General features: G+C 27.9%; 3 protein-coding genes and 1 long non-coding RNA gene across 11 annotated transcripts in view; 2 read left to right on the top strand and 2 right to left on the bottom strand.

The window, feature by feature from the left end:
* Positions 1-16,856, top strand: part of LOC136984002 (cytosolic carboxypeptidase 6-like) — a 124,224-nt gene extending 107,368 nt beyond the window's left edge. The window contains exons 6-11 of the mRNA XM_067280900.1: positions 9,669-9,813; positions 9,909-10,023; positions 10,790-10,901; positions 13,120-13,322; positions 16,489-16,607; positions 16,705-16,856. Of these exons, the coding sequence (XP_067137001.1) occupies positions 9,669-9,813; positions 9,909-10,023; positions 10,790-10,901; positions 13,120-13,322; positions 16,489-16,607; positions 16,705-16,856 (846 nt within the window). The remainder of the gene's footprint in view (positions 1-9,668; positions 9,814-9,908; positions 10,024-10,789; positions 10,902-13,119; positions 13,323-16,488; positions 16,608-16,704) is intronic.
* LOC136984005 (uncharacterized) lies at positions 3,070-8,946 on the bottom strand. The gene is made up of 3 exons (XM_067280906.1): positions 8,618-8,946; positions 7,547-7,679; positions 3,070-3,541 (listed from the first exon to the last, which is right to left on the bottom strand). Exons 1-3 carry the CDS (start codon positions 8,650-8,652, stop codon positions 3,470-3,472), a joined length of 240 nt encoding a protein of 79 aa, XP_067137007.1. The 5' UTR covers positions 8,653-8,946; the 3' UTR covers positions 3,070-3,469.
* A 492-nt stretch (positions 16,857-17,348) lies between the features above and the next one.
* Positions 17,349-21,479, bottom strand: LOC136984006 (uncharacterized). 2 transcript variants are annotated; one of them, XR_010882135.1, is made up of 3 exons: positions 20,411-21,479; positions 18,896-19,063; positions 17,349-17,473 (listed from the first exon to the last, which is right to left on the bottom strand). It is a non-coding gene; the product is annotated as an uncharacterized lncRNA (long non-coding RNA). The 2 variants fall into 2 exon arrangements; XR_010882136.1 differs by having other exon boundaries at positions 21,118-21,473.
* A 1,541-nt stretch (positions 21,480-23,020) lies between these two features.
* Positions 23,021-25,511, top strand: LOC136983999 (proline-rich protein 5-like). 7 transcript variants are annotated; one of them, XM_067280892.1, is made up of 10 exons: positions 23,021-23,055; positions 23,723-23,830; positions 23,901-23,984; positions 24,061-24,109; positions 24,180-24,237; positions 24,313-24,404; positions 24,482-24,560; positions 24,678-24,742; positions 24,935-25,100; positions 25,175-25,511. In XM_067280892.1, exons 1-10 carry the CDS (start codon positions 23,048-23,050, stop codon positions 25,273-25,275), a joined length of 810 nt encoding a protein of 269 aa, XP_067136993.1. In that variant the 5' UTR covers positions 23,021-23,047; the 3' UTR covers positions 25,276-25,511. The 7 variants fall into 7 exon arrangements, with proteins under 7 accessions (XP_067136993.1, XP_067136994.1, XP_067136991.1 ...); XM_067280897.1 differs by lacking the exon at positions 23,021-23,055 and adding an exon at positions 23,588-23,652 and having other exon boundaries at positions 23,935-23,984; XM_067280896.1 differs by lacking the exon at positions 23,021-23,055 and adding an exon at positions 23,588-23,652 and having other exon boundaries at positions 23,932-23,984.
* Positions 25,512-27,639: the final 2,128 nt, after the last annotated feature.

Raw genomic sequence — 27,639 nt, 5'->3', positions numbered from 1 at the left:
GATATATTTAAGCTTAAATAAGGTATATAAATGAATAAAATATATAATTTTTAAACACATTAAACAATTGAAAATTAATGTTATCTCTTACTAAATAATACAATGAATGAAACAATAGATATTCCTGTAGCTATATTTTAAGTTATACTTCTGTTAATTATCATTTATCAACCATTGATTCCATTACTTATCTACATAATCTATGCTTAAATATACAAATTTTAATATTTTAAATGCATTAAAATGTGATAAATTGGTATGTTGATAAATGGTAATTAGTAGAAGTGTAATTAAAATGGCTACAAAAATATCGATTGTTGCTATGAATAACAATAAGATAACATTAATTTTTAATTGTTTAATATGTGTAAAAATTATATATTTTGTTAATTCATGTCTGATTTATCACTTGATTTAACCATGATTTAAATACAAATTTGTAAGGTTTATATCGCCATACAGAATGAATTAATTAAAATTTCTTATAATTTTTAATTAACTTTTTATATTTCATATATATATTTAGGAGCTTATAAAAGAGCTTGCATCAGATTTAATGATTAATTTCTGCATCAACGACTGGAATTAATGTTATCTGTTATAATCTATGACAATTACATGTAGAATTTAATTCTATATTAATATTTTTACATAATTATCATTAATTTTTCAATTTAATGATAATTATAAATTTGCATATTTATAGTTTAGTGTCAAGTTGTTATTTTTATGATCGATTTAAATTAACGAAGCTCGTTTAAGTAAATCGAAACATCGAAATTACTCAATTCTATTGTAATAAATATTCGTTTTCTCTAAATAGTTACGTCAATTTGTCGTCATTCTTCTAGTTTTCTTATGACGAAGCGTGACAACGACGTCAATTTGACGTAACTATTTAGTCAGAACGAATTAGTCATCTTTAATTATTGTCGTAATTTTTAATTAATTAATTAAAATTCTTTTCTATTTTATTAAAATTTACATATTTTGTTTTCTATTTAACATCGTTCCCACGTATTATCTTTGTTAAATCAACAGAAAAGTAAAGAAAAAGAAGAATTTTTATCTCAACAGAATCTTTAATTTGATTGAATTTCGCATTCAATTATTAAAATCGATTATAAAAATGGTTTTAAAAAAACGAAAAAATCCGAGAAGATTCGTCAACCATCGGACCTTAAACCAATTTTCTATATTTCAATCATTAAAAAAATATTTTTAAAAAAATGTATTTCTTTGGTAGAATAATTTAACTTCTCAAAGCGATTTTATTGGATATAAATTCTGAAAGCAATTAAACATTTTCCTTTTTGGAAAATCATTTAATCTTACGAAAGAGGAAAAAATCCAAAGGATAAATATTTTTAAGTATCATAGCTTTCTTTTAATACCATCTGCTATAGCGAATTCAGCAAATATAATGAAAATCAATCTATTTTCTTCTAAGCTGATAACACTGATTTTCCTCCTCCTCCTCCTCCTCCTCTTCCTTTTTTTTTATTTTAGGAAAATAATAAAAGGAAGGGTTCAATTATAATAACAAATCTTTGTTGGAGATGCTTAAAAACATCAAAAAAAGAAGCTTAATTTTTTTTTACTTATATTTATTTTAAATTCTCGACTAAGCCAAGTTGATATTGTGCTCTCTTTACAGATTTATTCTCGGCCATTTTTCAAGCCCTATCTTAAAGATACGTTTAGTAAGCAAACGTGATATTTTTAACCATTATTCCTTTCTTTTTTACAGTCTAAAGTAGCGATACTTCGATCAATTTTATCTGCTCCAATTCCTTATTCCACTCCAAGTGAAAGTTGTAAATCGTTCTATATCTGATGAGAAACGTGAAGAAGGAGAATGAGAACTTATTTAACCTAAACGCCATTTTTTTTTCTCACACGTGAAGAAGAGATTCTTTTTTTTTTATGTAACACTATTTAAATATTATTCGGCCACTTTACCGAATCGAAAAATTTGATGTGGCTTTTTATATAATACTAAAAGCTCTTAGAAAAATCCCTATGCGGTTTATTTAAGAGGAGAGGAGGAAGAGGAGGAGGAGAAAGAGTGAGAGAGGAAGAAAAAAAGATACCACAGATCGAGCAGTCTTGTATGATGTGTATATTTACCATCGAAATTTATGTAAGTCTCTAAAGTTATATGAATGGTTTGTTTGTATTTTGAAGAGCAGACAGATAACTCTCGGCTCTACTCAAACAACTGCGTGTGTTGACTCAGTTGAACCCATCCTAATTTGTTTCTTGTTTAATTTAAAGATCAGAAACAATTTTAGGATAAGTAGTAAGAATGTAAAGACGTTTTACCTAACGAGAAAGCTCTCCTTTTTTCCCTTTTTTTCTTTTTTTCCTCTCTCCTTTACTCGAGAGGCAATTTTCACACTAAGCTTATTATAAGATTAATTTTCGGTCATTAATGAAATTTGTTTATTTTTAGTTACGCTAAATTACATTGAGTGTAATAAATAGGTGTAAATTATGGTCTAACGCGTGCTCTCTCTCTTTGCTTTTAAAAGAATTTCCAACCTCGACACTATTTATAATTTAAATAAATGATAAATAATCTTCTCTCTGTTATCGTCAAAATGCAGGGATTAGTTTACGCACTTATAAGCCTAGAAAATAAACTGTTTTACGTGATGCCGCATTGGTCACTCTATTATATAGATTTCTGTATAGGTGCACACCACGCTCTTCTCTTTTCGTACATTACAATGTCCTAATTTAAATACGGGGCTTTAAAAAAAAAGTTTAACTTATAGCCAGGAACTAAGTTTCTCTCTACCAACGTCTCTTCATTATTTAAACCGATGATTTGGAGCCTTCATCGCAGGCTGTGCTGCTCTTTCTCGTTTAACAGAACTTGATAGGTCTTGATTTATGGCTCTTAGAAAGTGAAATTTGCCGTTCAGACCCGGGAAGAGTCCTGGTCGATTGGCTGAATTAGGTCAGAGTAGGTGGCACATTGAGTGACCTACTTCTGGTGCATCCAGTAGGAAGGATCTTTACGACCATTGGCAGACGGGTTATAAAACTAAATAAGCGAGGAAATTTATTAAAAAACAGCAATATTTATTGTCTTATAAAAGTACAAAAGTTTCCAAAAATCTATTGCACACACGCTCGCTCACACACACACACAACTAAATTATTAATCCTCCATTTTTTTTTTCTTCCTTACAGTACAATGGCATCTATTAATGAACAGGCAGTAAATTCTTTTTAATTACTATTCCAATAGAAGTAATTATATAAATTATTAAAATAATAATAATATTTGAAAAACTCGATTTACTTCCATTGGAATACTTAATTAATTAATTTGTACTATAAAATGTATGCACATGATGTATATAGGCATGTAAATATAATACATTTTACAGTTCTGTTTATATAAAAGGCTACAAGAAAAATACTTGGTCACGTAACAGGATTTATATCCAATCAGACGTCAGACATCTGTCTGGCTCTCTTTTTCTTTCTCTTCTTCTGCTGGCATGCTTGTAACTTTTTCTAAAGGAACCTAGAGTAGAATGAAATGAGAATTTTTTATATATATATATGTATATTCAGAATAGTGAAGAAAAAAAGGAAAGGCCTATCAATTTACGTAAAATTTTCTAAATAAAAATTCTCCATTAAAGGAAAATTCTGTTTAAAAATGTATATTTTATAACATTATAAATGCATAAATTTTAATGAAATTTATTTTTTTTTATTAGGCTATATATCATTTAAAAGGCGTACTTTAAGTTATAAAAAAACTGCTTTAGATTAAGATAAATTTTATGAAATAATTCTCCTTTTTTTCCTATGGAATTTTCTATTTCCAACGGAATTAGTTTTCTTTTTTTTTTTTTAGTCTTTAATTTCAAAAATCTTATTTATAGTGACTATTACTGTAAATTTTCTCGACTGAGTATCTTTATACTTCTTCTTTATTATAAAATACGTTTAATAAAACTTATTTTTAAACCCGTCGATATTTTTTTCTTGTAAGGAGAAAAAATAACTATCAAACTTTTATAAAATTTTATATAAAAATATTGAATAGATTTTTTTAAATAAAAATTTAATATATAAATTTTATATAAAATAAAATAATATATATATAATAAAATATATAATAAAAATATAAATCTTTATATCTTAGATTATTATGTTAGCCTATGTAAACATGATAGTTTATTTTATGTACATGACATGTAATTGGTCCTATCAGGCCCTACCAGACTCCACGAGGGTTAGGGGGCCCATTAGAGGAAAAAAAAACTAAAAACATTGTCCGTTTTCTGTGTAATAACTTTAGTTATGGACTAACATTTACACTAGATTATTTTTCACTTCTATATCATTATGTTATTTGTAAGGAGGCCCGACGGCTCTCCATGCTTTCGGGGGCCCCCGAGTCCTATAAACTTCTATTATGCATACAATCAAACTTCGATATAATACCATCCTCGTACACCGTCAATGAACATCCCCGAACAGATCTTCCTCATAAATATTAGATTATCCTACGTTATCTCTGAATTGCTAAATGTTGGATTTTTGCATTGCAAAGGACACTTTTATCACCAAATCACGCGACTTTCAAACTCTAAACTTGAGTGTAGATCTCATTATTTTAAATCGTTTTTATTGTTTGAGATCCTTTGGTTTACTTTCATTTTACTATTAATTTCAGAACTGAACAAATGCTGGCGCTATATGGAGGTTTCACCGTATATAAACATGCTAACAAAAAAAAAGTTATATGCAACATACTTTACATGGACATAATTTACTTATTCTTATATGTAACACTATTTACAGGATTAATAATTAGGGATATATTATTGACTATATAAAAACATGTGTGCATATTGTATACTTATTCACATGCCTAGCAACGTTTATAATATATTAATCGATCATTTTTATTATTAATTCTATAAATAGAGTGACGCTTTATGTACAGTACATTATGCTCATAGGATACATTCAATTATTCCTATACATAGCAAGTAAAATTTATGCACTAACTAATACAATAGTCCTATTTTAAATGTTGTATAAATAGACCTACTTTGACACTAATTGCTACTTAAATATTCAAGAATTTTAACAATACCAGAATTAACATGATCTGTTATTCTAATTAACAGAAGAATTTTCTTTTTCAAATAAATTTCGAATGAAATCTAAATATTTACATCCATTAATTAACTTAAAAATCTTTATTTTTAAGTTTATTCAATACTTTAGGATTCATAAATTGCCCATCGGTTGACCTTATTTTGTCTTGAACAGCTAAGAAACGGTTTCAAAGCATTACAATTTGCCTATTTAATACAATTTTTTCAAGGTTTGTAAGCAATAAAACATTTGATTAAGGCGAACAAAATGCGGTCTTCGTTACTATTGGGCCACCCTGTAGCCAATGGGTAATTTTGTAGAGTATGTAGCAATTGTGATTAAGTTTGTGAGAAACAATAGATTCCCCCTTAAAAAAAAAAAAATATATATATATATATAAAATCATTCATAAGCAATGTTAAATAAATTTCCTTATATGTGAAAAATTAATAGTCTAACGTTGCTTAGCAATTTTATGAATCGATCAGAATTTTCCAGTCCAAACAAAATTTATTCAACCTTTTAAATATCTATTTATAGTAACCGATATCCAATAAATTTTATAGAATACTAAATTAAAAATTTACCTGCCAAGCATCCTGGATTTATAGGCATTTATAATATATATCGATTGCCATCATAATTTAAGTTATGCACCACTTCTTCTATACTAAAAATGAACTTCTTAAAAACTAAGTAATGAATCTATACTCCATTAGAAATATCTTATTTACTGACTAACACCGCTAGCTCTTCAAACCATAAAGTCGAACAATAGATTAGATAGGCGCTATGAGTCAAATTGGTATTTTCTTTCTCGCCTCATAAATTCACATTTAAAGTTTTTTTTTTTCTTTATTTTTTCCTTAATTTTTTCCCCTTTTAATTTAGGATTATAAATTAGAAGAGCCAGACACTGTCTATCCGAGACGCCATTATACTACTCGATGCACAGAATCAATTTTCGGTTTTTAAATGGCCAATCTGTCGAGTCATTCAAATTGCTTAATGACTTGGAATATTCTAGAGGAAAAACTCAAGCAGATACTTTTTTTTTTTTTTTTTTCTTTTCCCTTCCTTCTATCGACTCAATTATTCTAAAGAATTTGGCTTTCAGATACTTCACGCTTAAATCTTTTATCAATTTAAGTTTAATGCGCTTTTCTTATTTTGAACATTGAACATTTTTAAATGCAAGATGTCTGAAAGGATTTTTCGCTAACGTTTAGGATATTTGTGCTCTTTGAAGCATTCTTAAAGTTATTTGCAAGATGCCGTATGTATATACTTTGTCTATTTTTAATCGTTTCTCTTCGATTTAGCATTTTATACACGTAAGAATTTTGTATATATCTTCTGGAAATTTAAGCTTTTAAAAAGCGAACGGTCTCTGAATAAAATGAGATTTCCCCCCTCCCCATTTTCCTTTTTTTTTTTTTTTTTTATAGAAATCTCCAACATATTTATCCATTAGAAATTGGCAAGATTTGTATTCCCTATCGATTTAGAAAAAGAATATTTTTACTAGTAAAGAGAAAAATTAGATTTTAAAAGTAGAAAGTAGGCTCAATAAAATAAGCTTGAAAGTTGCCTTTCTCATAAGTTGGATCGTGTGTTCTCTAAGGATTTAAGAATCTTCAAATTATAATTCAATGATACTGCCTTAGATTTAAACTAATTTTTAAAGCTTAAACTATTTATTAACAGCTTTAATATCAATAAATATAATTAGGTATATAAACGGGCCCTTTCACATTTCAATTTTTACAATGTTTTTTTTTTTTTTTTTTTTTTTAATGTAGGAGGCTTGAAAACAATAACAGGAGGGCCTCTGTTATGGTATATAGTATCAGAAAGGCCCTACTTAAAGTAGGATAAAAAATTATTCATCAAATTGCTAATTTCTTTCTATTGTTTAACTCCTCGAAAATATACAACACGTGAAAAAGATTTTAAGCATTTTCAGTTACTATAAACATATAACCTTGTATCTATAATAAAAAAATAATTATAATCAATAAAATGTAGAATGTCCAGCAGCGAAAGTCGCAACTGTTAGTATAAGGAACAGTTTTAAATTTAAGTTATAACTAGTTTTAAGAAATTATAGAGAAGATATCCGTTGGGAAAAGATGGCCAATATTTGATTAGCAATAAAAATTTCAAAATACTGCTGTAAATATTGTTACTGCAAGCTAGAAAATAAAATAAAAATTTATTTGCACACAAGCAGAATAACTTACAACCGATTTTTTGCATCACTTCTACGAGAATCTTTCACGTATTTATGCTAAAATTTTAATTAAATTTTCTTTATTTACAGTTAAAATAATCGTTATTGATAACTTCTATTTAAATTTAAATAATTAGGGAGAATTTTAAGTAAAAAAAAAAAAAAATTAATCATTACCTCCACATCATATACATCTTTACGTGATTTGGTTGATGGTCTTATGTATATTAAAGGTCTAACTCCTGGTGCAATGGGATAGAAACAAAACAATCCACAATATATCCCTTGAATGATGATAGCAGCTAAGATCCTGTACGGAAATACGAGAAACAAGCATTATTTCAATATACAAATCAGCAAGCAAAAAAAAAATCTGAGCGAAGAATCTCTTACGTATATATAACAATTATTAAGAAAAATAGGAAATTTTCTATATAAAAAAACGTTAAAAAAATGTTTAAAAAGTTGTTCCAACATCATTTAACATCTAGTTAATTGCATTTCGCTTTCAATCTTATCGACTCGGATGCTTCAGAAATCCTTCTGGAATTGCTTATCTGAATTTAAAATCTTCACTGTTTACTGACAAAAGACTTTGGTATAAAGTAAAATGCCAGGAGATAAATTTAACTCTAGGAGAGAGTAAATCGGTTTTAAAAAGTTTTTTTACGTCACAATTAGTCATTTTGATCCCTTAGGATGGTTCAAAACAGTTTAATTAAGTTGCACCATCTGATAGACAGATTTTAGGAAGGGGGGAAAAAAAGGGTATAGATGCTATCTTATTGTAAGGTTCACAATGTTATCTATCAAAATCTTGAAAGTAATTAAAGAAAAAAAAATATATATATATATATTACACTTTAAATCGATTAATAAACATATAAAATTTATAATTTACACTAGAATTTTAGTCAAAATTCTTATTTTTCAATGCGTTTGTGTAGTACACCATACAGAAGAGTTGAACCTTCCACACCTTTAAAATGCTGACATTAACAACATTTATACATCTATACAGCAGAAATTTGAACCGAATAAACAATTAAATTCCCCAGTCACATATAAATCGCTAACATAACGACAAATAACTGCAGGTTATTCGAAGAATTTCGCTCGTATAGGAAAAAATAACGTGAATAATTCAAGAACATGCGAGTTTGAAGGTACAAAAATCTTTATCAAAAAGAAACTTTCGTTACGATCGTTAGGAATAGCAAAAATAGGATAATGGAACAAAACACTTACATAACAGCTAACAGACACACGACGTACAGTTCCATTGCCTTATCCAAATTTTGAGAATTATCACAAGTAGTTGAAGCTTATCCAATTGTATGGAGCAATACCGAAGGCGATCACAAGCATCTACAGATGTTAGAAGGCTGATAAAAAGGAATATCCTGAAATAATACGGGCATGTAAACAACAGTACAGGTGTGGTCGACGACGAACAGGTAAAGGGGCTCTAGATGCGGTTATCGACGTGAGGCTCTCGAGTAGCGATCACGCTACGCTAAATCGCCACTTTTTTATTATTCATTTATTTTCCACACATGGTTAAAGAATTTAAAATTGCATTTTCCGTTCTACTAAATTAATATAATATTTAATTATTTACGAATGTAATATTTTAGATTTTGTTACAGCACACGTGGCGTTATTACATACGTCGACACCTGAAAGGCGTGGGATACGTTGTAAACATTCTTGTTGAATCATCGCATATTTTATATATTTATTTAAAATTAAATTTATAAAAGAGAGTGATGTCTGTGGCTTCTTCTTTTATATTTTTTTTGCAAATTTAATGGTTAAAAAATGTTTTTTTCCTCTTGAAACATCCAAATTATTTATAAATTGTCGTAATGGTCAATTGTGCAGTTAAAAAAAAAATAGTAATTGGCTTATTACCAAAATTATAAAGTATTTTTATCTAAAAAGATCTTTTTTGTTTAGTCGTAATAATCTCTTTTTAAATAATTTTTTTTTTTTTGGATGGTTTCGTATTACGTTTCTCTATCTTCTTCCATGTACAGTACTGTACTTCTATTGATTTCTGTACTTTTTCTTCGAAAATTCGATATAATGGAAAAGAGGCATTAAAAATATTATATTTTTTAAACGATTTATCAAACTTATATGGTTAATAATAATAAAAAAAATCGAATTTACGATGATACGCATGCATCGGTATGAAATTATACTAATGAACGAGGACGTGGGTTCGATTCCCAATCGTCGTGTGTATTTTTTAAATTACGATTATATATAAAGTTATATGTATTCGAATTTTCAGCAAGGAAGACGTCTCGATATGATCACCATTTTTGATAACAAACTACTAGAAGAAAGCAAATGGCCCGTGAAAAAGAAAAGGAAAATAGTGATCATCACTGCCCGTGTTCATCCGGGAGAAACTCCTTCATCTTTTGTTTGTCAAGGTTAGTTTTATTTTCCTTTCTACTAGAAAGCCTGTTGACTGCAAACACTGTGCAAATATTGAAATACATCATTAAGTTACTTTTTGCATTTTCAGGATTGATTGATTTCTTGGTAAGTGATCATCCCGTGGCTCATTGCTTGAGGGAAAGAGTGATGTTCAAGATAATCCCAATGCTCAACCCGGATGGAGTCTTCGTAGGTAATTATAGGTGAGTTTAAACTCTCATAAAATAGGTTTTCAATTACATTTTTCTTACTTTTTATTTGCCGTTTCGATATACTTTTCCATCAAAAATGGAAAAAGTCACAACCGAGACAGAATGAAACGTGATAAAAAAAATTAAGATTAATGGAAGCATTTACTGGCTTCTTTTCTTGATTGTTTTTGTTGTAGTCAAGAACAGATCGCTAGAGTATAAAAGCAAAGAGAGAATACGAAGAGGAAAAAAAAGATTTCTTATAAGATTTATTTTTTTCTCTGATGGAATCGAAAAAAAAAAAATCACCTCATCTTGGTAAAACTGCAATTTCTTATTCTTGCCAGAAAATCAATTACTTGGGAATTTGAAGAGATTCTTAAAGTAAATGGCTAATACATGAAAAGATTGCTTTAATTGTGCTACGATAATGTTCTTCTATCACCTAACCTGTTTTGAAAAATTACATATTTTTTCCCGTTCCATCAGAAAAAAAAACAGCAAAAAAATCTATAAAAGAAATCTTACATTATTCATTTTCCCACATTTATCTAATAACTTTCCATTAAATTAATTCAAATTTGTAAATTGTCTGGTACAAAGATTACAACTTGACTCCCAAAGCCTTTTAAAGAAGAGGAATCAGAAAGACAACAAAAGAGGAACAAAGAAGAAGAAAAAAAAAAAAATTCATTGTCACGTCTGACTGAACAAGTTCAGTGTCTGTGAAATAGATTTTTTTTTTTATAACTTGGCCCTATGTCTGTATCTTCTATAGAACCTCCCTTTTGGGCACAGATTTGAATCGATGTTGGCACGAAACATCTCCTCTGGCTCATCCGACGCTGCACGCCACAAAGAAGCTGGTAGATAGACTGATGATGAAAAAGGTAATATAATGGCTTTTCTATCTTCTACTACCTCTTGAAATTTAATACAATTTAATGAGAAGCTACTTAGGACCATTTAGAATTTCAGCTGTTACTGATTTAGTAGTCGAGTCAGTAACAGCTGCCAATGTTCATTTAAAGATTTCTCTCTCTCTCTCGCTCTCTCTCCTATTGCTAAATAGGTAAATGTAATTTTTCTCTTTTATTTTGTATTTTTGACACACATTATCCGGAAACCAATAGCTCGGACATAGTCGAAAATTTAATTTAGTTTCTAAGTAGCGCTTCGGAGCCATCGACATGACACTTAAAATACAGTTTCGCCCGTATAATCGATCGGTATTTAGCGTCACTTGTATATTAAAACACGTAAAACGTTTTAATCTCTTACGAATATTCATTATTAACGAAGAGAGGGGCGAGATTTTTAATCGAAAATATCTAAAACAAGATGGATTTTTATTAAAAAACTGGATTAGGGAATATCAGGAAGTGGATCAGAGTCATCAGTCATTCTTTGTAGAGTGTTGTTCGTATGCCTGTAAGTATCAGCCGGCAACAAAGCTGTGTTAAAACGATAATATTCCTTTTAAAACAAACTTTTTATTATAAATAATCGATTATTTGTAAAGATAAAAAGAGAGAAAAATACAAGAAGGGGGAGGAATAAAGGAAGATTATACGTTTGAGTATGTTAACGCCAAGAGATAGCTTGTTTGGGCAATGTCAAGATAAACGAGGTTGCTTTGAATAATGATTAATAATAGAACATTTTAAATCATTTATTATGAATCTTTCGCTTAATAAAATACAATACTTTGATAGCTTTTAAAAGTAAAGATGGATCGATTCGTAACGGTGGCTTTGTAAAGTTCAGATGTCATTTTAATAATAAGCTTTAAATGAAAAACTGCTTGTGCAAAGATCCGTTCATGAATAATGAAATCGTCTTAAATATTCTTCTAGTTTACTCACTTATACCAGAAGCACCATTATTTTGGGTGGTCCTGGCGATACTAAGTCACCAGATTCACTTTCTTCCATGTACCATAAGGTCTGAATATAGGAAATCGAAGAGATCGAAATACCGATTGCCAGAGCCATCGAGCCTAGAGTCAATATAGAATGGGGTTCGAACCCACTATAATTTAATCGTTATGCAAGAAAGATTTTCTTTAACCTTCAGATTTTTCTTTCTTGGCGGTAGTTTGCTCAAACATACGAAAAAAAAATCATTACTTTAGTTCAGATAATAAGTAATAAAACGCATCTTTTTTTCATTAAATCCTTCATACAATCGAATTTAAATTACACATGTAAAGAACACCAAACGTAATGTTTAGAGTTGGCATAAAAAATTATGAAGAACGTGTTCGAATGCAACATATTCATGAATTTAATGCCTTTTATCTTCTATGTAACGTTATTTTTACAGATTTTATATTAAAAATACCATGTTTTATGATTTCATTACGCTACCGGATTTATTCTTGATTGTCTTAGCATAGAAAAACGAATAGGAAATCGAAGAGATCGAAATACCGATTACTAAGATCATCGAGCCTAGAACCAAAATGGAGGAAGTTTGAGGGAGTCAGATTTTTATAATATATAAGGAAGTCAAAACACGTTGTTGGTGCAAAAATTTTATGGTCTTAAAAAATTACCATAATTTTCCATCTTTAACTTAGTTTTCGTGTTGGTTGGACACTGAATAAATATCGAAAATACGGATAATTTTCCGATATAAAATGCATAATCGATGGGTTCGAACTGCAATACGGTCATTGCATCATATATAATAACTTCTAAGTAAAAAATTGCTTCCTTTTCGTGGATTTTATGCAAAAACATTATTATTTTTTAAGGCTCTGTTACTATTAGGCTACTAGTTTCACTTATATTCACCATACCTTATAGATTATAGAAAATCGAAAGAATAAAAGAAAAAATAAAAGAATCGATTTCTGTAATACTTAAACCAAAAAAAAAAAAAAATAATAATAATAACGGTCCGAACCTTTTGCTGCATTTTATGTCCTAGATATTTTAAATAATAAAAGTGAAGAGTAATCCGTTTCTGCTAGCTTCACATTAATAATCACTTTATGCACTGTAAGTTTGCCAAAATGATTAGTTACAGTTATAAAATTTATCATTTTGACAAGCCAAGTTTACCGAAAGTAGGATATAATATATTTTCATGGTTTAATTACAGGATGACGAAGTGGACATGTATTTGGATCTTCACACTCACACTTCGTTGCTCGGCACATTTGTTTATGGTAGCACTTTCGACGATGTCTATCGTTTCCAACGTCATACACTTTTTCCAAAGCATCTAGGCAATTGGACTGACGATTTTTCGGTTCAGAATACCATCTATAACCGTGATCCTAGTAAATCCGGAACTTCGAGAAGGTAAAGTTTTAACTCATCAAAGTTCTCTTTAATGAGACTAGAGGTTTTTTTTTCTTTTTTTAGTTTGCGTTTTCGTAATAAATTTTTATAGCAGAGTGGAATTTAGAGTGCATTCTGCATTTTAACCGAGACGGTACTCTCAGAAAAACTATTGCAGACATCCTGTCTTCGTCTATAGGAGAAAAAATGGCGCCGATCGTCAGCAGAAAACGTCCGAGTTTTGAAAGTCACCCGGAACAAATCGAAGCATTGCCTTCCTGGCACCTCTATTAAGCACTTAACACGATCCATAACCACTGACGGATATCCGTGATTGAATTAGTTTGAACGATGTTATAATTAGGCAAATTTGCAGCAGTGTTTCTGTACATCGTTGACTGATGATGCACCATAGCTTATTATTACAGTTCATAATCGATTCCCGCTAATTATCTGGAGCGAATTAAAAATGGAAAATGGCAAAAGATTTTTCTACTTTAAAAATAAAAAAATCTTATCCACCTTATTTTCGATCGAAACATAAAGGAGAAGCGGAATGTGGGGCATTTTCATCGATACAAAAGTTAAACTGAAGAATGCGATCCGTCTGTAAGGTAGAGAGAGAGAGATGCTGATTGATGGATTAGCCATCTTTTTCTCTATGTTCTGTTTCCGGTCCATAGCAAATTGCACAGACTGCAGTCAAACACTTTTATGTTTCTTTTAAATAGTAACCAAGTTGGAATCAATTTCCGATAGAAAATGCCTGCTTTCTATTGGATTTTCCTTTTCCTTTTATTCTTGTTTATATCGAACCAAACATTCCGTAAGAGAATTTCTGCTTTTATATTAGAATTACAATCCAGCTACCGTACTAATAATCGCCTTCGTAAGGAAACCATAAAAATTATCGATTGAATGCTTAAATTGTCTTATTAAAAATTTAAATTTTGTCTGGAAGAGCTTTAGCCATTTGGAGTTAATCGTCTTTGCCAGGATGGAAAAGTCAAACAAGGCAAGAAGCTCCAACAAGATTATTCACGGTCCACAAGCCACATGGTCAAATAATGAGAAGAGGGAGTTGTAATGTCCACGTTTGTCCACACGAGAGAGGGAAGCTGTTTACTCATGGTTTCTGTCAACATCAATCTAAAAAGTTCTCATGATTAAGCTGGATCTATCAAATACTAAAAGGATACCATAAAAAATTATTTCTACTGTAAAGTAACCCCTGGACAATTTTCTAAATTTTGATCCCATCACACAATGCGCTCAATTTGCATATCTACATTATAATCTTCATCTTTTTTTTTCTTTTTTTTTTTAAATAAATCTTCTGCTCCTCCATATTAAATATTTTGATTAAATTGATACATTTCGTATCATTTATTATATCTATCTATTCATTAAAAAAAGAATACCTTCTTCTAAAATGCTTTCTAAAATTAATTCCAATAGTGATTTAATTATTGAAAGCTAAGAGTTCTGACAAAAATAATTCTACAGAAGATCGATTTTATTATTTTATGCCATTTATCACTTTAAATTCAATTTTCTTTGCATATAGATAGGGGAAGTTTGCAAAGTTGGATATGAAGGAATTGACATTAAACATATGCAGATGTTTATCAGTGATAAAATCCATCTAATATGCATTTGTAGAATGGTAAAATTTATTATAAGACGACATTTTTAATTGAAAAAAAAATTATATATATATATTTTGTTGTAAAAATGATTGTATGGTTACTATTATTGTGCATAAATCATTTGAGAAGAGATTTCAGTAGATAAAAAGAAAAAATTCTGAAGCTACTATGTTAACTTTAATTTCCTTTTGGAATTATTCAGACAAATTTAAGTGCTTGTCTTGAACAGAATTGGAAGGAAATTCTATTTCTAATTAAAAAGATAAGCAGCAAAACTACTTTTATTTAATTACTTGCAAGGAAACCTAAACAATTAATTCAATTTGATTGATTTTCATTTATTTAGATTTTTTTGGTGCTCTTTTGTTGCAGTAATTTTATCGCATATAGAAGATTATAATGGAGATAAATATTCTTAATTGAAAAGTTTGGAAATTGGTTTGCTTTAATGTTTAAAACTTGCTAATTATGAGAAATAAATTGTAGGTTTTTTTTACAAGCTGAATTTTGATTGTATCAAAGATAAACTTTTGAAGGGTTATCAAATGAGAAATTTAAAAGTCATGAAGCAGGAAGTGTCTTAACAGAAGTATGAATATTTATATTTGAGTCTTTTGGACTATTCAGAATTATTTAAAAGTCTCTAGTACGTATAAAAATCGATGAATAATATATTGGACTTATTTTTAAATCATTATTATTCTTTAAATGTTTTAATATATGTTCAAATCAGATTTATAACAACTTTAAAAATGATATATGAAGTACTCTTCAAGCTTAATTTTATATAAAATTAAGGTTGAGTGTGTTGAATAGCGTGTAAAAATTTTCTTATAATATTTTAAATAAATGCATGCTCTAAATAATCTATATAAAACTAAAACAAAATTCTTCAATTGCAAACATTTTCTTTTAATATTTTCTACATTTTAAAGTTAAATTATGCTATAACATTTGCTTATTTACATGAACAAGTGATGTAAGTAAGGTACCCTAAAGAGTAACCCTGAAAGGGATTTGAAAGAATGCGGTTAAAAATAGATTGAAGTTACTTTCTGATTTATATTTATTAGAAAGAAACAGGAACTTATTACTGGTTCTTTCTAGTAAAATGCAATTGTACTTTACTGTATATAAATTATTTATGAAGAAAAATTGCCTGAACTATTTATTTTCTGACTTAAATTAATAAATAGAATCGTTCTTTTATTCTATCGCTTAAAAGATTTAGTCAGTATTCAAGAAAATACATAAAATATTCTCACAAAATTCTATTAATTCTCGTTCTTTCATTATTATTATTATTTCAAAATGACTTTCTTTTAATTATTTTTAAAATTTAATTTAATTAATAAGGTGAACATTGAAGTATAAATTTTCATAAATGAGTTACAGAAAAAAAATTGTAGTATTGTTAAAACAGAATCAAATTAATTTTTAAGATTAAATAAAAATGATGAAATAAGAACAGAAAAGAAAAATTTGTAATGAAAGAGAGAGGGAGAAATATTAAATTCAATATTGATTTCGTTTTGTAGATTTTTTACAAATATGCTACCCAGCAAGGCCAATTGTTACACTCTAGAAGTAAGTTTTTATGGTTACAGAAGTAAACAAGATCCTTCTAAAGCTGTGACGGCTTACACGGAAGATAGCTGTATCCTACAGTATTATATTGAACAGAAAATAATTTTGTTTTTTTCTTTCTATTTTTTTTTTTAACCTTCTGATTCTTGCCTTAATATTAAAAACAGATATTAAATTAGGTGAAAATATTGCTTGGGCCCTATTGGATTATTACGTTGCAACTGGTTATATATCAAGTGGGTCTGTTCCTCCGGGCATCAAAGTAGGTAAGAGAGGTCTGGTGGTGGAAAGTTCTCGTAAAGTGCTTAACCGAAAATAACACTTCCACTTTTGTGCACAGATTTGAACATAAGCTACCGCCATTCTCACTAACAATCTACCATATGAGAGGTTATAAAATACGAGCAATAAATTTGACACCATAAACTTCTATAAAATTGTAATTGCAAATGTTATTTGTGTCTCAATTAAACTTTATTGACAATTTTGAGAAATTTTTTTTTATTGCAAACTTTCCACGAAAACTCTTTGTTGGGAACATATTTCGGATTGGGTATAAAATTTATTTGAATCTTGTTTTTTCGGAAATCGATTGTCAATTTAATATTTTTATATTAACTTATTATATATGTAATTTTATTTTATATATTTGATGATGCTATTTTATTATATGTCAACCAAATAAGCAATTTTTATAAAGATGACATTTTTGTCATTTATTGTTTTATAAATAATCTCACTTTGAAGAACAAAATGACAAAATGGATGTGCAAGGATACAGAACATGTTAACAAAATTTGAATATGAAACAAGTGGTATGTATAAATTATATTCTTTGAATGGAAATTTTCCATTTTGTTGCAAACTACTGTTGATTTATTCAAAGATTGATTCAAAAACTGTTACATGTTGACATTCTTTTGAAATGTTTCTTTCCTGCTTTGAAAAAAATAATAATAAAAATCTTTCCTGTGCACCAAGTTTATTCATTTATTTTCTTTTAAAATTGATAAATCATATAAAATAACTATAATGATTATTTATTTTCTCGTATCGTATTATAATAATAATAATAATCTTCTTTTAAAAAAAATATCATTAACAAGTGAAAATTTAATTGAAGAATAATCAGATTTGCATTAATAATGTAATTAAAAAAGATGAAAACATGAAAATTTTAAATTGTATAATAAAAAGTATGACAGAAGGTAAATAAAAAAACTTTTGTAAATCTTTACAAGAATCTAAACATCTTTTTCTTTATTTAAATGAATTTTTTTAATGATATGTTATAAAAAAAGTAATACAAAATGTTTTAGATTTTTGTTATTTTCATTTAAAATTAATATATTAATTATTTGTCTTCGAAAAGTTTAAAAATATTTGATTCTTGTAAAAAAAAAATTGAGAAATTAAATTTTCTGTACTGTTTTTATTTTATGAAAGGAAGCAAATTCCAAATGCATAAATAAACAGAACCAAATGTTAAATTGCATTATTAATTATTGATAAAAATTAATATAATAGATTATTATCTACTTAAATATAATTATCAATTCATGAAAATTTATAATTGTTGTGTATATGTTTATAATCATATTTAAGTATTTAAGATATATATTTATAAGAATATATATATATATAAGTAATCTAATTAAGCAACTTAACTAATTAATTATGATTTGTTATACTCAACAAAGAACAAACATAATACGAATTAACCTCAATAATAAATTTATAAATGTTTTATATTAATAAAAAAAAAATTGTTTTGATAATTTAATATGCTGAATGATGCCTAAAATGTTCAAGTTTTCTGCAACAACCTTTCCATGTAATTATCGATACGAGATAAAATTTATCCATAAATTTTATAAATATTAATAATAAAGTTATTAATTATGAAATGAATATCAAGTTTATATTCAATGTTAAAATTTAATAATTATATTAGTAATTATAATACATTAGTTCAATTTGTCAAAGGATGGCTGTACATTAGTGTGCAATATAATGCAAAAGTATGTTAAGTAATTCAGAAGAGAATTTATGTTGGTATATACATATGTTACAATCGTATTTTGCACTTTAACATGTAATTTTTTTAGTAAAATTGCAAGATTTATTAAAAAAAAAAAATAATAATAATAATAATTTTCTTAAATGGTATTATTTTGATACTAATTAAAAATATGTTATAGAAATTATTAACTTTGCATTTATTAATCTTTAAATAAAATCAATTTCAATACATTTTTACATGAAATACTTTTGTTTAAATATACTTCTAAATATTATAAATGCCATTAACATGATACAAATAATTTATTAAATAAATGCCTAAAATTTAAACCTTACCTTCATAATTATTACATTTGACAGAAATTATTAATTTAATGGTGTATCCCATCTTGAAAATAGATACGGTTCTCATCTCTCCAAAGTATTCCGGGAATAAAAGGCAATGCAATATCACGTGTCATTAACTTTGAGGAATCCGCAATACTCGTTCATCAATAGTTTTAGCTAGAAAAGTTAAAGTTCTAAGCAAAATAATAGAAAAGTTTATCAATGTTCTCTGATGAAACTTGGTATTTGATATATATATAAAAAAAATTTTTTTTAATTTTAATTGTTTTTATATTGATTATTGATCTTCAAACTATCCAAGAGACTTCAGTTATAAAATACTACTGACCAAAACATTGAATTAGTAATGTAAAAAACACATTATTTTATATATTATAATTATAAAAATAATTACTTATATACTAATTATATTTAAGTATTATATCTATATTTTTCACTTAATTTTAAATTAATCCATTCATTTTAATTAAAGTTATGTTAAAATTTGTGTAAAAGCATTTAAAAGTATTAAAAAAAAATTCTTAAATATTTTTTTGTTAAATACAATAGAAAAGAATTGAATTTTAAAACAGTATTTTTGATAAATTTCAATATTTAATCATTAAAATTGATCAAATTACTTTTAAAAATTTTTAGAGTTTCAATATTAATATCCTAAAGAAGAGAAAAAGAATTTTGAATCTATAAAGTTAGTAAACTGTAAAGAGAAAAATATTTTAAATACTCATAGTCATTAACATTACTGACAGATATTTGATTAATGTCTTCTTGTCTACACAACTAACATAATTAACAGGAAACCACTAGAGAAAGAGATAATACAAGCTCATATAGAATTAAAGTTTAATTTGAAATGAGAATTTTCAGTTGAAAGGAAACATTTTCTTTGGACTTTTTTAAATTTCAATGGAATAATTATACGAGCATATGTTTATACATGTATATTATATACCACAAAATAACCTTATGGTATACTTTGCCATGTTCCAAATTTAGAAATATATTCCCTTAAGAATAATGTAAATATTTGAATAAGTATCCAAATAATTGTCCAACAGGGCAAGGCGAAAATTATTGCAATGTGACCTATGGGAATTTTACTCGGCACAACAATACATAATCTATTTTAAATAAATTTATAATTGACTTTATTTCTCAAAGTGTGTCAGTGTGATTTACAATAGCATTTATTAAGCCAAAAGAAAAAACAATACTTAAGTTAAAATTTAAAAACTGAAAAAAAAAAAAAAAAGATTTATAACCTTTGATATTTTATAACATAAGTGACTATCTTTATTTTATTAAAAACATAATTTTAAATTTTGTTTATTATTTTTAATCAATAAAAATTAAAAGTTTTCAATTAAAGTTATAAAATAAATTTTAATAAATCTAATTAAGCACTAAATCTTTTTTATAACATTAATTTATAATAGGAAAAAAAATATTTATATATATATATATAAATGTATAAAGTAAATAAATGATAAAAATAGCTGGTACAATCAATACTGATAAACCCAATCAAGTTTGGACACTTCAATAACAAGTGTGAGATGCATGTTCATCACAGCTACTAACATTCTGGCAGTGACCGTGCCTGACAAATCTGCTCATTTTGTACACCTTGTTCTCTACGTGGTGGCTGTCGTCCGCATCTGTGTTCCGAGACGTCAATAAACTCGGCGACACGTGACGGCTGTTGCAAGGACCGAGCAGAAGCGGTTGCAGAGAACCTTTGCCGGACAAGACGTTTTGATTGCCCTTTCCAATGCAAGCGAGAGAATCTCCAGAGTACGGATGACAACTCCTAACGCCAAAGTTATCAAACTGACAGTGGAAGAAAAGAACTAGTGACAATGACAAAGGAGCAGAGTTTGCACCCACTAATAGGTGACTCTTGACATTTTTGGTGATGACACATCAAATGACAATGTCTACATCATAATCTCACTGATAACTTATTATTTAATTTTAAAATCACTGCTAAACTTTTTATGACAACCAAAGAGAAATTGAAAGGGGTGAAAAAAACAAAATATTTCAAAATAAATTTAATCTACTAAGTAATTCATGCTGCTGAAAGTCAACAAAGATTTATCCTGAAGTGGCTTAAACCTGCATTCTGAGATGTAAACAAAGCAAGGAAATTTTAAAATTTCTTAAAATTTAACCGAAATTATTAATATTACATGACAAATTAAGACTACATTTATATTCAATAACATTAAAAATGATGAGTTTTCCTTGAATTTTTTATATGACTGAAGGAAACATGAGAATTCATCCTCATTACGAACATCTCATTACTCCATTCCTCAACATGCCTCCCTTCAGTGCTTCCCTCTAGCGTCGATTTACTTTCTTCAAAATTAACTAGAAAAAAATTCTCTCTGTAAAATCCAAATTAATCCTCAAATTACAAATTAAATACTAAACAGGATTTATCGTAAACAATTTCAAAATTTCTTCTACATCGTCCTCTTCAATTAGCAAGCGTCACAATATAAAATTTAAATTATCTACAGGAATCTAATTTATTATGAGGATTATTTAATTGTTAATATCTTATTATAAGAATTAACCAAATTATTATTATTTGTGGCAACATTGATTAAATAATGTACGAGGATGTGCTGCCATCTAGCGTTTCATTCTCTTCATCGACATTAAAACAATTCCTATTTATGTATACACACAATTTTTTTTTTTTTTTAAATAAGAGAATTTTTGTTTATTATTTTTCAATTTAAAATTCTTAATTATGAAAAAAATATAATAATTTAATATATTAATTATTATTACGCAGTTTATAAGCATTGAATATAAGTTTTTAAGCGACGCGACGCGAAGTCGGCGTGTTCTAATACGAAACATAAAGCATGCACGTAAACAAATGAAATATTGATTTTAACCTTTGTAAAATCGCTTAAAATTGTTAATAATTAGGAAAAGTAAAAGGCAAATAGTTTATTAATAATAATATTTATCCTATTTTGGATTTATAAACGCAACGCGACGCGACATTCTCTCAAGCGATCGCGTGACGATAGATACAGAACACATTAAACGATTATCCATACGACTAATCTTTAATTATTGTGTTATTAGTTTAGAATAAAGCCTATTAACCAATTTTTCTTGGTTATAACGCTTATTTTTCACATAATCCTTCTGGTAGATCTAATCATCTTTATGTTTTTTTATTACGATTTGCGGTTTCGATTGTTCGATTCTACCTTTAATTTTCTCTTATAATAGGATTAATTGTTATCTGATCTTATTTTTTCCCTCCTTTCTTTCTAAGTCCATCTTCACAATATATCAATTAGAAGAATTGTTGCTTAGCCATTTAATACTCGTATCTAGAGTCATCTACGTAAAGAAACTACTTTTCAAATTAACAATTAGATATTAGTTTTATTAAAGTAAGACTATAAAAACATGAGCAATAATCGTTAAATCGGGGGATTTAGATTTTTAAGACGAATCTATCTAACTACGGTATTTATGTCTTTTCTTTTTATCACTTCTTACGAAGATGAGTATCCATTTGGAATATATTTTTCTTTCTTTCTTTTCCTTCTGTTTTTTAAAAATTTTCATAAATTTCTGTGAAAAAAGTAACTAAATTTAATTATTTTTTATGTTTAGTTAACGAAAACCAGTTATCGAAGTGGCCCTCTAAATATCGATTTGTTGAGATTCTTGCTGAATTGCACACAAATGAATCCATGTTTGAGTGCAGTTTTTTTCTTTCTATCGAATTTATTCTTCAAAATATTGCTATCTAGATAGATTTAATAATGAAAAAGTATCATTTATTTTTTTATATATGGCTTCAATATATATTTTCGTCGTATTTTCAAGCATTAAACAGAGTAAATTTACTGTTTAAGTGAAGTCAAAAACAACAAAAATAAAAGGTTTTTCCGTGTTAAAATTACGAATTAATACCTACACAGATAACATTAAATATACATATATATATATATTATTTATTATAGATTTAAATTAAATATCGAATATTGTTTTAAGAAATTTCTAAATGGCGACACTTTCGAGTTATAAAATAATAAAATAAAAAGTCATTTTATTGATAAGAGCAGATAAGTCACCAATTGTTTCTTAATCAAGAAAATGGATAGGTACTGTACGGCATGTTCTTTTATAATTTTATATAGAAATTTTTCTGTTACGCGTATATTTAGTTTTAATATATTTTATAAAAATATAATTAATTTGAAGCTAGACGAAACTAAACAATTATAAAACGGATTAGGAAATAAGGTGTAGATGATGTGTTTATGAAAGTATCATCATGTAAATTTACACCGGTTTATCCTATCTGACACGTCACGACCGAAGCTAGGAGTAAGGATGATTTGCAGCTGTTATTCACCAACTTTATCGTATATCGTACATTTAATACGTTCTAATGGGTTACAGAATAGTAGAAATATTTTAGAATTATCGGTTAATTAACTTCTCTTTCCAGTTTTATAAGCCGATAGTTTAAAAATAGTTTTAAAAGTAAGGAAAAATGGGCGAGGTATATAGTTGCATACCTCTTTAAACTTAACAAATGTATATATTTATTGTTATTATTCATAAAATATGGCAGAGTCGACGATAAGATAAGGGGGTTATCTAATAGGTGTAGTTTCTCTGATAAGAAGCAGAGAACATAAATATGAGAAGCGACTTTGTTAAACAACATTCTACTATGTCTTTGAAACGTTTAAGTATGAAATCTTCATCTGTGCATTCTATGCAACACGCTATAAATTCTCTATCTTCTCCTGCATTTCCTAGGACTTCCTCCCTTCTACAGCAAGTACCCGAATATGGGATAGTCACCTTAGACATTGCTTCGAGTTTAGACAGACAACACACCTTCAGAAAGAATCAAGATTGGAATAAGTAAATATTATTATCTCTTCTCTGGCTTTTAAAATGATTTTTCTTGTTAAATTTTAGTCAAATTTCGTAGTTTGTTGAAGAAAATTGTCAGTTTGTTTCAGCAGAAAGATGTCATGAACCCCGGTGAATTGTTTAGTCTCCATGAGAATATCAGGTAAACTGTTAACATGTATTTGTAATGAAATTTTGGATTTTTTTTTTTTTAAATATTATATTATTTTATTTTATAGAAATATTTTAGGATCAAAAACGGGACCATTTATCTTCGATTATTATAAGGTAAGTTGGTGACAAAAATTTTTTTGGGGTGATAAATGATGTTGAAATGAGTCGAATGTCTTCCCCTCAGCAAGAATTATTACCAAGAGGGATGATCATCTTGAGAGAGAATATAAGGCTAGAAGAAGGTATAAATTTGAAAATTAATATTAAAAAAATTTTTTAAATATTTATATAAAATATTATATTGATTTTCTATACAGGTGAAAAGTTATTAGTTATGCTGGAAGAAATTTGGAATTATTTTTTTAAGAAGATTTTACCTGCTTTAGAAGCAATATTGTATTTAATTAAGGTTAAATAATGTTGAATTATATAATATTTAGATCTTATATGACTAATTCTAATCGTATGATATGCAATTTTTAATAGACTAAAGAAATATTGACGGTTAGGCAAACAGCTCTTGTTAGTTTTCGCGATTTTATCTTACTAAAAATTAAAATTGAAGGTGAGTTTTATTATTATTATTATTAGTTATATTCTATAACAACAATTGAATAATATAGCAATACATTGGAATAAATTATTTAAATATTTTAAATATAATTTTTTTGTTTTAGTACAGAAGCTCTACAAAAAGTCAATTATAAAGTTTCCCCCGGAATTAAGCACATGTTCCTTATCTTGCAGGTAAATTCAAAAATCGATTTTTTTAAAAAAAAATAGATATAATCGAAAGATAAATGATCGATTATTTATCTGAATAGATGAATATCCTTGTATTTTGTCTGGCGAGTTTATCTTTCTCATATACTCGAAAAATAATTCAAAAAAACGATCTATTTTATGACCAATATCTCGAAATGTGGCAATTTCTTTCAGGGAGTCAATGATAGCTATCCTCCAAATAAAAATAAATTAAAGTTGGAGTCGATTTTGGCCAGAATCATAAACCCTTTTCTAGGATTTAGAGGTCTTTACCAAGGAGGTTCCGAGCCCGTTATCCTTTCAATGGAGCCAGCTATAGCTGCTAGAAGGAAGTCTGCAGGTAGGTGCACTTGTTAAACTTACTCTTTATGGCTCCACTACTCGTTATTTATTTAGATTAATTTTTTGTTCAAGATTGGAGGCGTATATCTCGTCCACTTAGCGTTCAACCTCAACAAGTGGAGACTCTAACCGAACTCTTTATCAATGCCCTCAGGAAACAAGAAAATTCGTAATTTCCATTAGATATTATCGAAATTATTAGAAGATAAATCTAATATGAGGCATAAGAAAGACTCGAAATAACCGATTGCTTCCATCACTAATAGTAAACGACAAGAAACAGATCCATAAAGATGCTGATGATTATAGCTTAGACTGCGAATGGCTTAAAAAAAGTAGTGATTACTGAGGAGAATGGAGTAAAAAAAATGCCAGAATGACGATGATAAATCTAAACCAATGTTACAAATTGTAAGCGAGGAAAGTAATTCAGTGATACGATACATGTAAGAGATATTTATGTAATTGAAAATAGGAAAACGATCATCACCAGTTAGTTTGTAAGATACTGCCATCTCTCGTCATCGAAGAGGATTAAAATATTTATAAATCTACCTTGGAACGTGGCCAAGTGGTATTATATACTTCACAGCATATAGTTATCGCTGATTACACTATCGATCTAACCTTATATCGAAGAGAATTACACATTTAGATTTGACGTATAATAATTATGAAGGAGCTATCAAATTGAGTGACGCTTCAAATTATCTTTGATGCATCATAAGTTTCCGGAGAATTTTTTTTTTACATTCTTAGAAGAAAAAAATTAAGTATTTACTTAATTTTAAAGCGAAACAAACCTCGGAATTTACCCAAAATTCGGTAGTTTTGTTTGGCATACAACTCTATCCAAAAATATACAAAATGTTCGATTTTCAAGGACAATCGCATCTTGATATACTTCAATATGTCTTTCTATATATAATATAAGTAACTTATACGCATATATATAACTAAATGAACGATATGTAGAAGGATAAACGGGCCTTTAATGTTGAAAAATTCGGAAAGTTTCAATTTACTAAGATGATTTAGACACGAAAATGTGGATCGTATCCGATGATGATAACGTGTAGGATGCAGAACGGATGGATGGAGAAATGTCGACTTTTAAATTAACAGCTTCTAGAGCCTCAAGACATATAAGGTACGACCACCTCTAAGATAGTATTACCAGTATCTAACATCAGCGTTTCTAGAATATTTTAAAGCAGAACGGTTATTTTTAGATCCCAATAGCATCATTCGTGTTCCTTAGGTAAGATAAATCTCGGTCGACGAATCTACTTCTTCATTACCCAAGTTATAGCAGCTATCGTTAACAACCTTTAAACACTCGTCAAAGATTAAAGATAAAAATTTCGGAAACGAATTAAAATCGATACCAATGAAAGGTTTAAGAACGTATTTTCTGTGTAAACAACTTCCGCATTCTATATAAGGATCGCTTACTAGTGTCTTAAACAAACATACCCCTCTCCTTTTTTTCTTTCTTCTGATTGTAGATTTGTCTTGTAAAGTTGTTTACATAACAACAAGCGGTTGTCACCAGAAAACATATTCTTCTTTACTGATTCTATTTTCATTTTCGACGAGTTAACACTCTTTATAAATAAGGATATAATTTTTGCAACTTTGTTATGCGCTCGCATCTTTCTTCCTCTTGATCTTCTTCTAATCTCGCGATAGTCATTGCAACGCTTTAGCATAGAGTAAATAAGTAAACAAAAAATGGAGTTTAATGCTTTTCTTTTCTATACTTCCTGTTATTTGTATCCCATTTATTCTTTTCTTATCGGTTCCTATCCTCGTTAATCTCCTGCTCTTTTTTTACCTTCGCTATCTTTTCTAAAGCTGTTTAAACTATCCTTCGTTTCTTATTCTGATCTATTCGCCACGTATTCTTTCCTAATCTCCTTATCCCCGTTTAATTTTCTCTTTTCGATTTTTGTTAAACCCTTTCCTTTCTTAATCTTGTTTTTAATCAAACTCTTCAATTCAGCTGTTATCTTGTCAATGTTGTCTTTAAGCTGGATGAATCGCCTCAACCTTTTATCTATTTAAAATTTCTCAAAAATATTTTTAAGAAGCATTTTTGATTTTAATTTTTCTATGCGCTTTTCTTTTGTTTCCAGTTTTGCAGACTTTTCTATGATTATTTTTTCCACTTTCTGTATTCTACCCTCTCTCTCTCTCTCTCTCTGACACTGATTCTTTTTCTTTTTTTCCCCTTTTTCTCAGCCTCTTTTTATCACCTTTTTTTCCCCCGTTTTGTTTCTCTTTCTTTTCAATATTTTTTCCCCGTTTTCACTTTCTTAACTTCTCAATTCTGGTTTTTTTTCCTAATTATTTTTTAGATTTTTATATTAATTTTTCATTGTTTAATTTTATTATAATTTTCCATATTTTCTTAATTTCTATTTCTTTATCTTATCTTAATCAGGTTCTTGATTATTATTATTATTATTATTATTATTATATTTTAAATTTTATATTACGATTTTGCTATCTTTAATTTTTATTTTTAATAATTT

This window comes from Centruroides vittatus, unplaced genomic scaffold, assembly GCF_030686945.1.
Source record: "Centruroides vittatus isolate TY-2023 unplaced genomic scaffold, ASM3068694v2 contig_900, whole genome shotgun sequence".
Classification (NCBI taxonomy): Eukaryota; Metazoa; Arthropoda; class Arachnida; order Scorpiones; family Buthidae; genus Centruroides; species Centruroides vittatus.
Note: the sequence above shows the minus strand (reverse complement) of the source record. Positions and strands in the feature narration are given on the sequence as shown.

Coding starts and splice junctions, on each gene's coding strand:
- LOC136984005 (XM_067280906.1), bottom strand. CDS start 8,652: ATGGAACTGTACGTCGTGTGTCTGTTAGCTGTTAT. Junction 7,680..8,617: donor GTGTGTCTGTTAGCTGTTAT/GTAAGTGTTTTG, acceptor ATTTCCGTACAG/GATCTTAGCTGCTATCATCA. Junction 3,542..7,546: donor AAGATGTATATGATGTGGAG/GTAATGATTAAT, acceptor ATTCTACTCTAG/GTTCCTTTAGAAAAAGTTAC.
- LOC136983999 (XM_067280890.1), top strand. CDS start 23,601: ATGAGAAGCGACTTTGTTAAACAACATTCTACTATGTCTTTGAAACGT. Junction 23,985..24,060: donor AGTCTCCATGAGAATATCAG/GTAAACTGTTAA, acceptor TTTATTTTATAG/AAATATTTTAGGATCAAAAA. Junction 24,561..24,677: donor ACTAAAAATTAAAATTGAAG/GTGAGTTTTATT, acceptor GTTTTAGTACAG/AAGCTCTACAAAAAGTCAAT.